Source organism: Carcharodon carcharias, chromosome 17 (genome assembly GCF_017639515.1).
Source record: "Carcharodon carcharias isolate sCarCar2 chromosome 17, sCarCar2.pri, whole genome shotgun sequence".
In the NCBI taxonomy this organism is placed as follows: domain Eukaryota; kingdom Metazoa; phylum Chordata; class Chondrichthyes; order Lamniformes; family Lamnidae; genus Carcharodon; species Carcharodon carcharias.
In genome coordinates, this window is record NC_054483.1 from 4,250,479 (window position 1) to 4,267,923 (window position 17,445).

At 46.8% G+C, this 17,445-nt stretch overlaps 2 protein-coding genes across 7 annotated transcripts in view; one reads left to right on the forward strand and one right to left on the reverse strand.

Annotated features, from left to right (window-relative positions):
* LOC121290140 (poly(ADP-ribose) glycohydrolase-like) overlaps positions 1–2,547 on the forward strand; it is a 36,283-nt gene extending 33,736 nt beyond the window's left edge. Inside the window, exon 16 of the mRNA XM_041210362.1 lies at positions 106–2,547. Within this exon, the coding sequence (XP_041066296.1) occupies positions 106–221 (116 nt within the window). The 3' untranslated portion in view covers positions 222–2,547. The remainder of the gene's footprint in view (positions 1–105) is intronic.
* Positions 2,548–6,898: 4,351 nt separating this feature from the next.
* The window catches only part of LOC121289803 (2-oxoglutarate dehydrogenase, mitochondrial), a 100,430-nt gene continuing 89,883 nt past the window's right edge, over positions 6,899–17,445 (reverse strand). For all 6 annotated transcript variants that reach the window (XM_041209638.1, XM_041209635.1, XM_041209640.1 and 3 more), the window contains 3 exons: positions 11,545–11,708; positions 10,735–10,889; positions 6,899–7,469 (listed from right to left, as the gene is read on the reverse strand). In XM_041209638.1, the coding sequence (XP_041065572.1) occupies positions 7,346–7,469; positions 10,735–10,889; positions 11,545–11,708 (443 nt within the window). In that variant the 3' untranslated portion in view covers positions 6,899–7,345. The remainder of the gene's footprint in view (positions 7,470–10,734; positions 10,890–11,544; positions 11,709–17,445) is intronic.

Here is a 17,445-nt window from a genome sequence, read left to right on the forward strand (position 1 = left end):
GAGAGATGGGGAGAAATTCTCAAGCTGGTTGCAGTGTAACTTAAGCGAACTCGATATCTGCCAGTACTCAATCTGTAACTTCCACTCCCATCCCCACCCCCACAGGGCAACTTTACAACGTTTTGGCGAAGTACTCGAGGACAGCTTTGGGAGTGAGCATGGGCAGCGATCTCTACGAGTTCATTCGGAGCAACGTGGCTTGTCCAAAGGGAAGGATCTGATCACTGGCTAGGGCCAAGAGGTTCTGTTTAAAAGGTGAAAGCAAATGACCAGACAGAGACCTCATGCACTGTTTGGAGAGAGGATCAAACTGAGAATTCCCTCCTCAACTCAATAGGATCTCTGAACGCTGAAAATCAGGGGCTGTGGATATATTAAGAAAACAGTAATAGTCCTTAAATATACCTTTACCAGGGACAGCATTTACAACAGCTTTACTGGTTTAGGTAGGGACTAAACCATGTCACAGCTCAGATCCTCTACAAATACCTTTCTGCCTAACCCTCTCAAATCCATCCGATTCTGCATTCCGATGATGTAAAAGTTAAAACTGTGTACAAGCTGAATGTTAATGAGATTGCCCCTTATCTACAAATTATTAACTTTTCTGTTGCGTTAGAGAGAATTGCGCCCCGTGAGATTGGCGGGATTAACTGTGATTTTCCATGTGCAGTGCACTGCCAACACGATGTTGAAGAGCTAGAAAATGAGATGGGAGTGTTACAGCCATCCAGTGCACCTAATCCCTGGATGCAAATACTTACAGCTTGTCCAATTATTTAACAGTGGTGTAGTCGAGCACTTAAATGACTGTGACAAAAACAATAGCAGTCTTCCCTTGAACACCCTTTGATGACCTGTCTTTGTGCACCAGAGCGGCTTTCCCTGGTGACTTGAGACTTGGCCGGAGCTATTTCCTCAAGTCCGGATGGGATAAAAGCGAGCAAGGTCACCGTGGAGAACGACAACTCGTGCCTGGGTTCCGATAGGTGCAAAGTCACCCCTGCCACCTTGCTAAAAAATAGCCATTCTCCACACATGCCTGGGGGGTCAAACCAGGTCACAGTTGAGTACAGTCCTTCTCTCTCTCACACACACACACACACTTGGGTTGAACTCGGAAAGGAAATCTTAACTGATTTTGTTTCTCTTCCTAGCACTTAGTAGCTGCAGTACCCCCTCTCTCCCACCCTTGCTGAATTCAACTAACTATAGACCTTGTGTTCATTGGCTTTCCCAATGCCTTGATGGGTCAGTGCTCCCATGTTGCAGGACCAGACCATAAAGGTCCCAAGATCTGACTTGAGCCATAGTCACCACGGCACAGGAGGCCATTCAGCCCATCGAGTGCTCTGTACAGCTATCCAATCAGTCCCATTGCCCCGTAACCCTGCAAGCTTAATTCCCTCAAGGGCCCATCCAAGTTCCTTTTGAAATCATTCACCGTCTCTGCTTCCACCACCCTCGTGGGCAGCGAGTTCCAGCTCGTTCCCACTCGCTGTGTAAAAGAGTTCTTCCCCCACCCCATTTCTCTCACCCAAAACCTTAAATCTGTGTCCCCCTCGTCCTTGCACCTAGGCTGGTGGGGTGGGGGTGTAGGGAAGAACGCCTCCTGACTGCCGATCACCATCCAGCATTGTGAAGCGTGTGCGTGCCGAGACTAGGTTCAAGCAGGATTGGGTATTCCCCCAATTCAGTACCTCCCCTCTGGACTCCCATAGAGAACCCCCTTGGAGGAGGGAGGGACGGCCAGTGTGATTGACTTCACAACGAGAGATTGCCTTGAAATGGGGAGTAGATCGGGGGGAAGAAAGTAGTACTTAAGAGTTACGGCCCATTTAACCCCTCCCTAGCTTGCAGGGGAAGCAAGTTCACTTGCTCAGAAAGGTGACTGAAAAGGCTGGTGTTCCTCACAGGCTGGAGAGCGTGGGCCAGAGAAGAGGGAGTTTGACGGAGAATGTTTGACATGCCCCAGAGGGATGAGCAGAATTAGTATTTGACCGGAGAACCATTCACCAAAACCAGCAAGGTCAACGTAAACAGGTTTTCAACTTGTGTGAAAGGGTACAGTAAAATAATCGCTCTCGGCTTTGATCGCTCCCTTCTGTGCAGTAACTGCCACAGCAGTCACTCGTTTAATATTCCTCTCCAAGTTACCTCAGTCTTGATTGTGAAGAGCACTTGAGTTTCCTCTCACCTCCAACAACACTTAAAGGTTCCAATAGCAGTCTTCCTATTGAACTGGTCTAGGTTTTACATAGAGTTTTGCTGCTACACTGGTAGGAGGACGAGAACGCAAACATATTTCAGCAAGACTCATTTATTAACTCTCAGATACTCCAGTAATCCCAAATTTCCACAAACAGGACTTTGCTTAGGGGTTTACGAATCAACACCAACCAAAGCACCAGCTATAATAGTGCATAATGCTTATAAAGTTTCAAAACAAACTGTGTGCAATTAGAACTGGCAGAAATAAAATCTGCAATTGCTTGTGGATCACCGTGACTCTTAAAAACCTCAAAGCATTAAAAAATATTTTTAAAAGACTTGTATTTATATAGCGCTTTTCACAACATCTCAAAGCACTTTACAGCCAATGAAGTACTTCTTTGAAGTGTAGTTACTGTTACAATGTAGGAAACGCAGCAGCCAATTCGCACACAGCAAGATCCCACAGACAGCAATGTGATAATGACCAGATAATCGGGACACCAGAGGTAACCCCCCTGCTCCTCCTTCAAATAGTGCCGAGGGATCTTTCACACCTATCGAGGAGGGGTGCAGAGAAGATGCGTGTTTAACATCTCATCCAAGTGGCTGCACCTTTGACGGTGCGGCACTCCCTCAGCACTGCACAGGAGCGTCAGTCTTGATTTTTGTGCTCAGGTCCTGAAGCGGGACCAGAATCCAGAACCTGGTGACTCAAGAGGTGCCAGTGCTACCCACTGAGTCACAGGTGCTGAAGGGCAATGGTCACCTGCCAGCCTCATTCATTAACACAGCAGGTCAGTGCACGGCCCACAACAGCTCGAGTCACGTAGAGATCCGAGAACCAGTGAACGAGAATAAAAGCAGAAAATGCGAGAGAGGTCGTTGACCTGAAACGTTAAACGTTCCCCCCCTTCCACCCCTCTCCGTGGATGCTGCAGTGACCTGCTGAATATTTGCAGCCTATTCTGCTTCTATTTCAGATTTCCAGCACCCCCCAACACTCCCCCCCAGCCTCCCCACAGCACTTTGCTTTGGGCTCCAGTGTTGAAGGGTTTGCACGGATTTGAGTAGAATTGTAAAATTCAGCGAGAGAGGGTTTTAAGGTTCATCAGGAGTTTCACAACAAACAGAAGCCTGTTCATCTGTGGAGATGCCAAACGCTACTCAGGAGGTTCAAACTCAGTGCAACTGCAGGGTCTCGACAGGAATCAATGGTCACCCTGTGCACACGACCTGCGTTCGTGATATGTGAGCTGGCATTAAAGTCTCACAAACCGCAAGCAGCTGTCCTCACAGATTAAAAAGATCCTTACAAATCACTCGACAACTAAATCACAAGCAGGGATTAACGCATTAAAATCCCAAATGACTTTTCAAACACCTTTAGCAGATACAGAGATCTGCTTCATAGAACATCCAACGATTTTCCCTTTTTACACCCCCCCCCCATTCGATCCGAAAGTGTTTCTAACCACACCCCCAGCCGGACTTCAAAGAACAATGAAAAGTACAGCACAGGAACAGGCCCTTCGGCCCTCCAAGCCTGCGCCGATCATATTGCCCCATGTGAGATGATAGAGATGGTGGACGGTATGTGCCTACATCAGTGATTAGGATCCTGTTCTCCGGCAGTGGTCACAGAATGAGAAAGAACACTTGCTCTTTTTTACCATCCTGAACCAGGGATAGTGCAAGTATTCAGGCTCAGGCTGACAATGGCAAGTAACATTTGTGCCACACAAATTTGTGCCAGGCAATGCCCATCTCCAATAAGAGAAAAATCTAAACTATCTCCCTTTGATGGTCAATGGCATTACCATCACTGAATCCCCCACCATCAATATCTTTGGGGTTAACATTGACCAGAAACTGAACTGGACCAGCCATATAAATACTGTGGCTATGAGGGTAGTTCAGAGGCTGGGAATCCTGCAGTGAGTAACCCACCTCCTGACTCCCCAAAGCCTGTCCACCATCTACAAGGCACAAGTCAGGAGTGTGTTGGAATACTCCCCACTTGCCTGGATGAGTGCAGCTCCCACAACACTCAAGAAGCTCGACACCATCCAGGACAAAGCAGCCCACTTGATTGGCACCGCATCCACCACCAACGCACAGTAGGAGCAGTGTACACCATCTACAAGATGCACTGCAACTCACCAAGGGTTCTTCAACAGCATCTTTCAAGCCCACGACCACTACCATCTAGAACGACAAGGACAGCAGACACATGGGAACACCACCACCTGGAAGTTCCCCTCCAAGCCACTCAACATCCTGACTTGGAAATATATCGGCCGTTCCTTCACTGTCGCTGGGTCAAAATCCTGGAACTCCCTCCCTAACAGCACTGTGGGTGTACCTACACCACATGGGACTGCAGCGGTTCAAGAAGGCAGCTCACCATCACCTTCTCAAGGGGCAACTAGGGATGGGCAATAAATGCTGGGCCCAGCCAGTGAAGCCCACATCCCACGAATGAGTAAAAAAAAAAATCCAAATATAATAACCCCACTAATATAATAATAATATAATAATTCCACCAGATGACTCAGTGATTATTCACTTTGAGAGCCAGGGAGCCCTGCTTAAAGATATGTGCCAGTGTGCGAGCATCCAAAAAAAAAGGGTTACATATCAGGATTGGGGGGTGGCGGTAAGGCCGTTTTCACCCTGCACCCCCCAAAATCAGTTGAATTGCCTGAAGGGTACCATAACCCTAACCTGCATGTGTTCATCGGTGGATGGGAGCTGATCCTTTCTGTCAAAGCTGTCAATGGATGTGTGATAAGATGGCTGGGATTTTATAGTTCCTTTTTGTGTGCATAGTAGAACAACATTAGATTATTTTGGATTGTTATCTCCACCTTACCAATATGTCAGTTTGTGCAACACCAGAGGCAGTGTGACTGTGTCCAGATGAAAAGTAAGTGGCTTCTATCCCTGCCTTACTCATGAGGTAAAAAGATCACATACGCTGTCACCACCACACCACCCCGATGGTCAAGCACAGCTCACTTTTCACTGGCACTGACCCCCTCCCTTTCAAAACCTCTGCCTTTCTAAAAAAAAAAAAACCACCACTCAATGCCATAGTCTTCCCCATATACCACCCCGATCTCCAAGCTCTCTTTCCCCTACAGGTCCTTCAGTGAAGTTGCTTTTCATTCTTTCCACCTCTCTCAAACCCTGGTACATTGCACTTGCCCCTCCACTCCTGGTCTAGAACCATGGCACCTGACCCCACCCCCCCTCACCTGCTCTAGAACCAAAGCCCATGTCACAACCCCTGTTCTAGAACCATGTCACACTCCACCCCCTCACCTGCTCTAGAACCAAAGCCCACACCACAACCACCCCTTCTAGAACCATGTCACACTCCACCCCCTCACCTGCTCTAGAACCAAAGCATGTGTAACAACCCCTGCTCTAGAACCATGCCACATTCCAACTGACCCCCCCCCCGCACTGTCAGAACTGAGGCCCACACCACACTCCCTGCTCAGGAACCTCAGCCCATTGCCCTGCCCCCCCCCACCTCCCTCTAGAACACTGGCCCATTGCACTCCACCCCCTTGCTTTGAAGCCCTGGCACACTCCCCATCACCCTGTAGACCCTGGCCAATTCCATTTTCCCTCTTCCCCTGTTAAAGGGCCTCAGCCCACCCCCCATGCTTTATGACCTCAGCTTATTCCACTTGCCCCACCTCCCATGTTCTAGATTCCTGGCACATTCCATTCGCTCTCCCTCGAACCATGGCCCATTCCACTTGCCCCTCCCTCACTCCTAGAACACCAACACATGCCACTTCCCTGCTCTCGAACCACAGGCCATTCCCGCCCCCTCCCCACACTCAAACCATTGCACCTGCACCCCCCCACTCTTCCCCGCCACTCATTCAAGAACCTCAGCCCGTTCCACTGCTCATGCCTGACAACCTTTGCCCCCTCATTACATTTGCACTCTCCCACCCCCACCCTAGAACAATGATCCATTAGGCTTGCCTTCTCCCCACCCCTGCTCTATAACAATGGCCCAATACTCCTGCCTCGTATCCCCCCCCCCCCACAGAGAACACTGGCCCAACACTCTTCTCTCTCCTCACCGCACCTATTCTCCCCCCCACTCTAGAACAGTGGCCCATTAACTTGCCCATACCGCTAGAAGAATGGTGCGCCACACTTGAAATTTGCCAACCCCACACTACCCTGCTCTACAATAATGACCCATTTAAACATGGCCCCCCCCACCCCCACCCCCCCCAAAAAACTCCAGTACAACGGCCCATCCCACTTCTCTCCTGCTCTAGAACCTTGGGCCATCCAACCTTGAAGGCACTGCACAAGTGGAAAAAGATGCTTCTAGACCAACCCACGGTGAGTTTCAAAGCAAAACCAAAGTGTTGCATGAGGAGAACGTCTTTTATTGATGAAGCTATATTCAGTTGAAAACTTTATTTGTACCAAAATAAATAAATCAGTTTTTCCTACTGCGCAGTCTCAAGAAGTGGTCATCGAGAGAAAAACTCTTCCACAGATAGGCGAGTGAAACATCGTCGTCTTGATTTTGGCACAGGCTGAAAGTGCAATGCCTTCTCCCAACATTAACTGCTTAAAGTCTTGGGCACAACTCATGTAGCAGTGGAAGGCGGGGGGGGGGGGGGGGGTGTGGGTTGGTGGGGGTGGGCGTGGGGGAGGGGGGGTGGGGTGGGGTGGTAGCGGTGCAGTGGGGTGGGTCAGGGAAGCTAAAATCGGAACGTGATCCAGCCATCGACCGGGAGTTAGCCCACAGCTAGTTCAGAAATAGAAAAATTCCTTATTCACAAAATTTACAAACCACACCTCATTACTTCAACTGCTCGATTAAACTAAACAATACATTAAAAAGTGGAGCGGGTGAAGCTATAGTAAGTCAGTGGCCTGTTTATACACCGCTCTTTTCTGCTTCATAATTCCTGTGTTGAATCGAGGTATTTTTTTTTTTTTTTTTTTGCTCTATCTGAAATAAATGCTGCAGATACAAGCCTCTCACCAGTTGTACAAGTTAGATCTCAGTAGCATGCACAGCCTAGTCCCTAGAGTAAGGACGGAAGATGAAGGTTCAGACGGCGAGTGAATCCAAGGCCAGGTCCTAATTGTCCAGGTTCTTGAAGGAGTCCAGGTTAAAACTGGTCTCCAGAAACCTCTTCAACTCCTGCAAGTGAGTGTTCTTGTTACCTGTGGCCGGGGCAGAGGCTGGCTCACGGCCAGCATACCTGCGGAGGAAAGAAAAGACCATCAGTTTAACAAGCACCCACCACCTAGCCCAACAGGTGGGCCACCGTTCAGCTCTGGCTGGCAGATAGAGCTCGGCAGCCGCGACCCAGTTCCGAAGATTAACCAGGACAAGGAAGGTGACTCGGCCCTCTTGGCTCACCCACCCAGAAAGACCTTGCGGTCGCCCCCAGTACTGCAATCAATTGTTTCTTCAGCAATTCTGGGCCTTTGATTGAACTACGATATCTAGGGTTGGCCACTGTTCTGTGAAGAACTCAAACATCAGTCCTAAGTTTACCTTTTGTGCATTTGACTATCGGTGTGGCTCAGCGGGTAGCGGTCTTAAATCACAAGGTTCCGGGTTCAAGTCCCCCTCTAGACTCCAGGGCTCGAGTGCAAAAGTGAAGGCTGACACTCCAGTGCAGTACTGAAAGAGTGTTGTACTGTTGGAGGTGCCTTCTTTATTGCTTAAAAAAAGGGTGCCCATCTGCCTCCTCGTATGAATGCAAAAGATCCCATGGCGCTATTTTGAAGAGCAGTAGGGGAGTTATCCCCGGTGCCCTGGCCAATATTTAACCCTCAATCAGCATCACTAAAACGGATCATCAAGTCATTATCACGTTGTTGTTTGTGGGAGTTTGTTGTTTTTTTGGATTTTTGAATCCAAACTTCCCCAAGGTGAACATGAAGCTATTTTTCTGTTCTAGCTATCCTACAAGACCAGTTCTCAGTCACTTCCTATCAACAGAGAACAGTTTGTTTCTCCAGTCATTCTACATCGCGCTACCCTTTGATACCACAGATTAGCTGTGACTCTGCCCTATGAACTGCCTGGTGACTAAAACCGACGATAGTGTTGAAGGCTATAGTTTGAGAAGAACCTGCTCTAATTTGAAAGCTTGGTGATATAGCTCAGCTCTATTTAAACTGCTGATTGGTGCTCTGTAATAATTGGAATTGAACAAATCTTCCTTAAAGGCTCTTTCCACACCATCCTTCTTCCTGGCTATGGGTTGATAGCACAGGTTGACCCCCAGCTGACCTTAAATTCACTAGCCACCCCCCCCACCCCGAGTTCACAGAATGATGGACACAGCAATGGAAAACTATCACAACAGGTTTGTAAAGCTCCTTCGACTTGAGGGACACTATTAGGACAGAGTAGAGGGAGTTTGACTCTACTTCTTACACCTGCTATGCCCATATAATCAAATAAAAGCAAAAATACTGCAGATGCTGGGAATCTGAAACAAAAACAAAAATAGCTGGAAAAACTCAGCAGGTCTGACAGCATCTGCGGTGAGGAACACAGTTAACGTTTTGAGTCCGTATGACTCTTCATCAGAACTGAGGAAATATAAAAATGAGGTGAAATATAAGCTGGTAGAGGGGGGGTGGGACAGGTAGAGCTGGATAGAGGGCCAGTGATTAGTGCAGGCAAAGAAGAGATTGCCAAAGATGTCATAGACAAAAGGACAAAGGGGTGTTGACGGTGGTGATATTAGCTGAGGAATGTGCTAATGACGACATTGAGGGTAGAAAGCAGGATGAGCAAGGTACAGATAGCCCTAGTGGGGGTGAGGTGGGGAGAAGGGATCGAAATAGGCTAAAAGGTAGAGATAAAACAATGGATGGAAATACATTTAAAAATAATGGAAACAGGTGGGAAAAGAAAAATATATGCCCAGTCTGGTTAATATTCAGTCTGGATGACTGAAATTAATAAAAAAAAACACCCCCAACTGACATGCCTCAGCTTGAGGCATACAAGAGGAAGAAACACAGGCTGTGGATCTTGCTTTGTGTCTGCTGGTGAGGAGGAATCGTGCATCTTCCACTCGTTACCTCCAATGCTAGGTTTTTAATTTCACTTCCTGTGAATCAGATCTTTCCCTCACAAAGATTTAACCCAAGTGTTTCTTAAACCGGTTGGCACAGAACCCCAGCGCTCGAAAGGGACTTTCCAAGTGGTTCACGAAATATTTGTGTGGTATGCAAATGAGTTATCAGAACTGGACATGGTTTTAAGGGGGACAGAGTCTTAAAAAATTAGAGCCAGACCTTTCAGGAGGAGTGAAGTTAAGGGCAACATCCACAGAAAGGGTGATAGAGATTTGGAACTCTCTCACGAATAGCTCAATTTTACCGTGTGCAGTTTTGGTCTCCATGTTTAAGAAAGGATATACTTGCAATTGGGGGCAGTACAGCCAAGGTTCACTACATTGGTCCCCAGGATGCTGAGTAAATTGGGCCTATATTCTCTGAAGTTAACGACAGGTGATCCCATTCAGACATACAAGACTCTGAAGGGGCTTGACAGGTTAGACACAGAGATTGCGTTCCCCCGTCTGCGGAATGTGGAACGGCATAATGGGGGAGATCATTTAGTTCCGAGGTGAGGAGAAGTTTCTTCACTGTTGAATATATTTAAAAGGTTGAGATCGGCAGATTTTTGGGGTCTCGGGGGAATCAAGGGGAGCGGGTGGAAAGTGGAGTTGAGGCAGGAGATTAGCCATTGATCATGTTGAATGGCCGAGCAGGCTCAAGAGGCCGAACGGTCTACCTCCTGCTCCAGTTCCTTCCGGTCTTGTGTTGTAATTGTTAGTTTTAAATCGGAGATTGAAGGGCTATGGGGATATGGTGTTAGGTCACAGACCCCAGTCATGGGCTTGAAGGGCTGAATGGCCGTCTCCTCTTCCTGTGATGCAAGTTGGAAATGGAGTGCGGTCATCATATGCAACAGAGAAGGTCCCACTTTGGAGAGGGAGGTGTGAAGGGAGTGAATAGGAAGGCTCACTGTTACCAAGGCTGGTGGTGGGGTCAAATTCAAACGAGGGGAGTTTTTAAGTATTTCGGCCTTGAAAAGGGTGCTGAATTACAAACATCCAGGTATTAGGAGTATGATCTAGATGGGCAGGGTGGTCATTTGATAAAGGTTGGCTGACAAGTGAGAGAACCACTGCCTTGGTTTTTGCTGCGGATATTCCAGTTAATCAGCTCTCCCCTGTGGGATGAGCCTAATCTGGGTTGAAGCTGGCTGATTTCTTTGACCGTTGTTCTGCTTTACACTCGAGTCCGTTGCGTCTAGTTAGGGTCCCGCCTCTACTTTTAGTGAAGCCTTTTCTTTTTTTTTTGCCTTGGTGTCCGCGATGTTACTGTTTATCCTACGCCTCAATTTACTCCCCTTCGTCTCTGGGATGGCAGGGGTACAGTTCCAGCAGCGCAGGGTTACAGTGTTAAGCAGTACGCGATGGCCATACTCACCAGACAGGCCGCTCGCGTCGAGTGGTGGCACGGATGCGTGGCTTCACGTACTCGTAGTAACCCTGGTTTTTGTGCTCCTCCTGACACCAGATCAGCTCAGCGTTGGGGTACTTCTTTGCCTCTTGTTCCACCACATCGAACGGGAAGGGAGAGAGCTGGACAGGGAAACAGGGCCCGACTTAGTGAAGCTCTTTAAAAGGGAGCGTTCATCCCAAGTCATTACAAACCAACATTAGAGTGATATTCTTACCCACCCCCACTAAATCTAAGGGAAAAGGTGAAAGGGAAGCTTTGATCAGGGAGATGCGCTGATCGCCTACTACACTGATCGAACAGGATGTGCCAGGTTCCTTAAAAAAAAAAGTGAAGGAACAGCATTCAAGGCTGAATAATGACAGCCAACCCATTTCCATATACTTTTCACATTGCTACACTAGACAGCGAGTATATTCCAGGCTGACCTGAGGCCTCCCAATTTGCCTTCACACCTGAGGGCGCCGACCCTTGTTACAAACAAGAGTAGCCCTCTGGCAACTCATCAAAACTACTTTGTTTGTGTCCAGACAGTGAGTGCCAGGAGGCTATTCAACACAGAGTTATTCTGAGCTAGCATAATCTTTGACTTCACACCGAGGGCCTTTCCATGTGACATCACTTAGTCCGCCAGTGGTTGTCTCTTCCTGAGCGGTTTGCCACACCTCACTGAGACCAGCCAACAGCACAGGCTGGCAATAGAAACTATTAATTGGTGCTGGGCGCTCTGTCACTACAGCAAAAGCAGCAGCTCAGAAGGGAGTTCATGATGCTCACCTGCTCCAGCCTGGTGATTGCAACCTCAGCTTCCAGGTCTCTGTTCTTGCGCTCTTTTGCCAGCTCATAGTACACTTTACCAGTACAAAACAGCAGCCTCTTAACGTTCTCTGGTTTTTGAGCTGCAGGTCCATCCTCCTCAATTCCACGCAGGAATTCTGTACCTGTGGTGATCGGGGGGGGGGGGGGGTGGAGAAAAGGAGAGGAAATGAAAAAGGCTGCACTATCAGTGTATATATTTTCATAAACAGATACACATTCCATCCATTCTTCACTTCCCCACCTCCCCCCAACCCTGGAATCTCTTCGTCTTTGCAATTCCCAAGGGCATTGCTCACCCTGACCATATCGCAGCCATTGATCAGTCTTCATATCCAAGACTGTGAGGAACATGGTTAACTGTGAGGGCCATCACAGCTCACCCTAACCCCGTGTTAACAGATGGCCACTTCCCAGCAGCGGTCAGTGGACAAGTGGCGAGACTCTATGTTGATGTGCCCTTTCCCTGGCTCACTGGTACCGAAGCCTTCCAACCACCAACTCATTGCTGACCAGAGTTTGGACCCAAGATCTCTGGTCTCTTTGGGGATGGTCCACAACACAAGAAATACAAGCACCTCGAGTCTGCTCTACCATTCAATAAGACCATGGCTGATTTGATTACGTCCTTAACTCCACTTTGCTGTCTATCCCCCACAACCCTCAAATCCCTTGTCAATCAAAAAATCTACCTAACTCAGCCTTGAATATATTCAATGACCCAGCCTCCAATGGGGAAGACTAATAGCTCTCAGAAAAAAATTCTCCTCATCTCCGTCTTAAATGAAAGACTTCTTACTTTTAAATTGTGTCCCCTGGTTCTAGTCTCTCATACAGGAGAGATGTTCTCACCCCGTCAAGTCCCCTAGGGATCTTATATGTTTCAATAGGATCACTTCACATTCTTCTAAACTCTGTACCGTAGTTGAATGGGATAAGAATAGAAAATCGGTCCCTCAACAGTAAAACATAGCCGGAGTCATTAATCCTTACCCTGCGGAATAAACAGGGGATTCAAGCACAGACACACAACAAATACAGCTCTTCAAGGCACTCTGCACAAACCAAGCTTGTAAGACTGACTTGAATATAGGTGTAACTTTACACATACCTCATGCCTAATGTTCCTTAAGACCTAACTGCAGCTCTATATACTCTGGAGTTGTCTGTACCCATAGACAGGCATGGAGCTTATGACGCCCGGTTTTCCGTTCTAGTTTGGGTTGGTCCAACAATACTTCAAAAGTTTGAAGGCAGTTCAGATTTACTGGCTTGTCCTAGCAGTGCAGACAGACGATCGCTGACGGTTCTGTGACAAGTGGAGACCGATGACAGGGCAATGGGCTGGAATGGATCTGTAGCTGTGATTTCTGCACTGTGAGTGCTTTTTGGGGTTTTGGGGGGGGGGCGGGGGGGAAAGAGGGAGGGATGGAGGGAGGAGGAAAGGTTGACCCTGCGGCCAAACTTCCATTTCAATTTGTTTCACCTCTTGTGAACCTGAATCTCCCAAGGCTTCAACCAAAAAGTGTTGTTTCAGTTGGAACTGGGGCCAAGACAAAATGGGCAATGAACTAACCCCCAAACCAGCAGAGAACAGCCCAAATCTTATTGGACCTTTTCCGAGACATTCCAATACACTGGGATAAACCAGCTCAGTTTGTCAAGGTAGCCACGGTTTTCTGGAGTTATTGTTGCTTTCTAGAATCTGAGAATTTTCCCTGAAAATGGCCATAGTGATTAGACAAGGCTGTAGTGTATAGCTGTTGCCCAGCCATTCCCTTGTATCTCTTTTTACTTATAGACTCGTCAGGACTCTCTGCTGTTCTCATTCCTAGAAGCACTTCTCTATCTCACTTTGAACCCCATCCTCATTCTCTCTCTCTTTTGGTCTCGTCAGGTCATAAACCCTAGTCCAGTGGTTTTCAATCTTCTTTTTGCTTAAGGAACCCGGTCTCTCCTCCCCTCCCACTGTATAAAGCTAAAATGAAAACAGAAAATTCTACTGAACGAATGAATGAAAATGAAAAATAGTTAACATTTTTGCATTAAGAAATGAGAACAATACACCTTGAAAAGTTGAAAAATTAAGATCCAGTGTGAAACCCATGCAATATTAAATAAAACTTAAATATCACATTTGTAATATCTGTGATATATTATGGATTGTACATTGCTACCATAACAATTATTTCATTTGTTTTCTGCACAAAGTTTAAAAAAATTCGTCTGTATTTGGTACAATTTTCAAATGACTTGAGAATTGCATGGAACCCTATAGAAATGCTGGTAAAACTCCTGGGTTCCAGGAGACCCTGTGCAGGGAAATTGATGTTTAACAAATAGCTTTAGTTTATTTTACACACAAAGTATATTAATCGACCAACCCAATGTTATATTATTCTGTTTAAACTGTAACCAATGGAGGACTTTAGTATCTTAGTATCACGTGGCTGTGCTTGATTTCACTTGATAGAGAAGTGCACCACGGGACAGAATAAAGGTAACACACTAATGAGCTAATTGCAGAACAACTGCAGGAGAGGTCTCTGTTGTACTAATTTGCATTTCACAGAGCCTCATTGTGAGAGCTTGCAGCCTTCAAGGTTGATCGGTGAGCTTACATCCTCTCACATTGTTAAAACCTTATCGAAACCTGGTGTCACCAATGCAGGAAAGTCGGAAGGGATTTATTGTGTGGAGAGGAGGATAGAATAACAACAGCTGTGTTCTACATTCAGTTCATTTTAATTCAGTGTTTTAGAGGAAAAGCAACCACATTTGGCTCAATCTATTCTTTATGTTAGTTAACTTTTGTAACAGTGAGAGATTATTTTTGTAACTGTATAATCCCTTTAGACTTTTTACCACTCAACAATTTGTATTAACTGAATGTATAAGGTGACTTTATTACCTCACATTTTAAACACTGATTACGGCTACGCACTTATATTTTATACACACACTATCACTTTTAAGTACTACCTACTTTGTAATCTTCTGTATTAGGTCTACATAGTTTTAAGGTTATAAGCAACTTTTCCACTCTGTCCTTTGTTTTAAAAGTAAAGTAATTCATTCCAAGTGCCAATAACCACAGAGAGAAAACCATCACCTAGCAAATGGCCTTTAAACAGTCACTGGTAGGGTATATAGATATAGATTTATATAGATTTTTCTTTTCCCACCTATTTCCATTATTTTTAAATGTATTTCCATCCATTGTTTTATCTCTACCTTTTAGCCTTTTTTGATTCCTTCTCCCCACCCCACCCCCACTAGGTCTATCTGTACCTTGCTTGTCCTGCTTTCTCTTAATTAGCACATTCCTTTAGATAATATCACCACCTTCAACACCTTTGTCCTTTTGTCTGTGACATCTTTTGGTTATCTCCACCTACCACTGGCCCTCTAACCAGCTCTACCTGTCCCACCCCCACCAGCCCCCTTAAACCAGCTTATATTTCACCTCTCTTCGATTTTTACTTAGTTCCGTTGAAGGGTCATTCAGACTCGAAACGTTAACTGTATTCCTCTCCGCCGATGCTGCCGGACCTGCTGAGTTTTTCCAGGTATTTTTGTTTTTGTTTTGGATTTCCAGCATCCGCAGTCTTTTGCTTTTATTTAAGTCACTGGTAGGGGTTTGATTTAATCAGGAACTTGCACCAATTAAGCAAACTCTGAGACAATGAGCTCAAGGTATTATTCAGGAGGGTATGGCAGCCATATTCCCCCTATCCTAAACGACCAGGCAAGGAAGATATCATAAAACATCCTTTTATCTTGGCAAGAAGCCATAAAAGTAACAGAAACAAGCCATAGTAAAGATGATGGCCCTGTAAGTAATTGGCATTTTAAGGAACCTGTCAGGGGATAGTGAGAATGACATCAATCGATGACCATCACCCTTGAGGGCCAAACACTGATTGATTCATGCTCTCGTCGGGACTTGGAAAAATTTATTAATTTTGCTTCCAATCTCCACCCCTCCATCATTTTCACGTGGTCCATCTCTGACACTTCCCTTCCCTTCCTTGACCTCTCTGTCTCAATCTCTGGTGATAGACTGTCCACCAATATCCATTACAAACCCACCGACTCCCACAGCTATCTCGACTACAGCTCCTCACACCCCGCTTCCTGTAAGGACTCCATCCCATTCTCTCAGTTCCTTCGCCTCCGTCGCATCTGTTCCGATGATGCCACCTTCAAAAACAGTTCCTCTGACATGTCCTCCTTCTTCCTTAACCGAGCTTTTCCACCCACGGTTGTTGACAGGGCCCTCAACCGTGTCCAGCCCATCTCCCACGCATCCGCCCTCACGCCTTCTCCTCCCTCCCAGAAACATGATAGGGTCCCCCTTGTCCTCACTTATCACCCCACCAGCCTCCGCATTCAAAGGATCATCCTCTGCCATTTCCGCCAACTCCAGCATGATGCCACCACCAAACACATCTTCCCTTCACCCCCCTTATCGGCATTCCGTAGGGATTGCTCCCTCCGGGACACCCTGGTCCACTCCTCCATCACCCCCTACTCCTCAACCCCCTCCTATGGCACCACCCCATGCCCACGCAAAAGATGCAACACCTGCCCCTTCACTTCCTCTCTCCTCACCGTCCAAGGGCCCAAACACTCCTTTCAAGTGAAGCAGCATTTCACTTGCATTTCCCCCAACTTAGTCTACTGCATTCGTTGCTCCCAATGTGGTCTCCTCTACATTGGAGAGACCAAACGTAAACTGGGTGACCGCTTTGCAGAACACCTGCGGTCTGTCCGCAAGAATGACCCAAACCTCCCTGTCGCTTGCCATTTTAACACTCCACCCTGCTCTCTTGCCCACATGTCTGTCCTTGGCTTGCTGCATTGTTCCAGTGAAGCCCAACCCGAACTGGAGGAACAACACCTCATCTTCCGACTAGGCACTTTACAGCCTTCCGGACTGAATATTGAATTCAACAACTTTAGGTCATGAGCTCCCTCCCCCATCCCCACCCCCTTTCTGTTTCCCCCTTCCTTTTTTTTTTCCAATAAATTATATAGATTTTCCTTTTCCCACCTATTTCCATTATATAAAAAAAATACCCCCACTAGAGCTATACCTTGAGTGCCCTACCATCCATTCTTAATTAGCACATTCGTTTAGATAATATCACCAAATTTAACTTTAACACCTATGTGTTCTATTGTACTATTGTCGTTGACATCTTTTGATGATCTGCTTCTACCACTGTTTGTTTGTCCCTACAACCATACCCCCCCCCCCACCTCTCTCTCTCTCTATCTCTCCACCCCCCACACACCTTAAACCAGCTTATATTTCAACTCTTTCTTGGACTCGAACTCAAGTTCTGTCGAAGGGTCATGAGGACTCGAAACGTCAACTCTTTTCTTCTCCGCCGATGCTGCCAGACCTGCTGAGTTTTTCCAGGTAATTCTGTTTTTGTTTTTGATCACGGACCCCTTCAGCCAATTAGAAAATAGTCTAAACTAGTTCTGTTGAAGGGTCATGAGGACTCGAAACGTCAACTGTACTCTTCTCTGCCGATGCTGCCAGACCTGCTGAGTTTTTCCAGGTATTTTTTATATTTTGTTTTAGAAAATAGTCTAGCCTCATGTCGGCCAATCAGAATGCAATATCATTGATCACGGTGTGGGCTGCGGCTTGGAAAGGGTTAATAAGCAGCAGCTTTCCGTGACCAAGGTGCGCACCAGGTTAGAAACAGAAGTTTGAAGAGCTTGCTGTCCACAGGGAAGCAGAAGACCACAGAAGTGACGGGGAGAGAACAGAAACCTGATGTCACCTCGCACCCTAAACTGAGCCGGGGAGCAAGTACCACAGTACGCCCATAGAAGTTGCTGCCC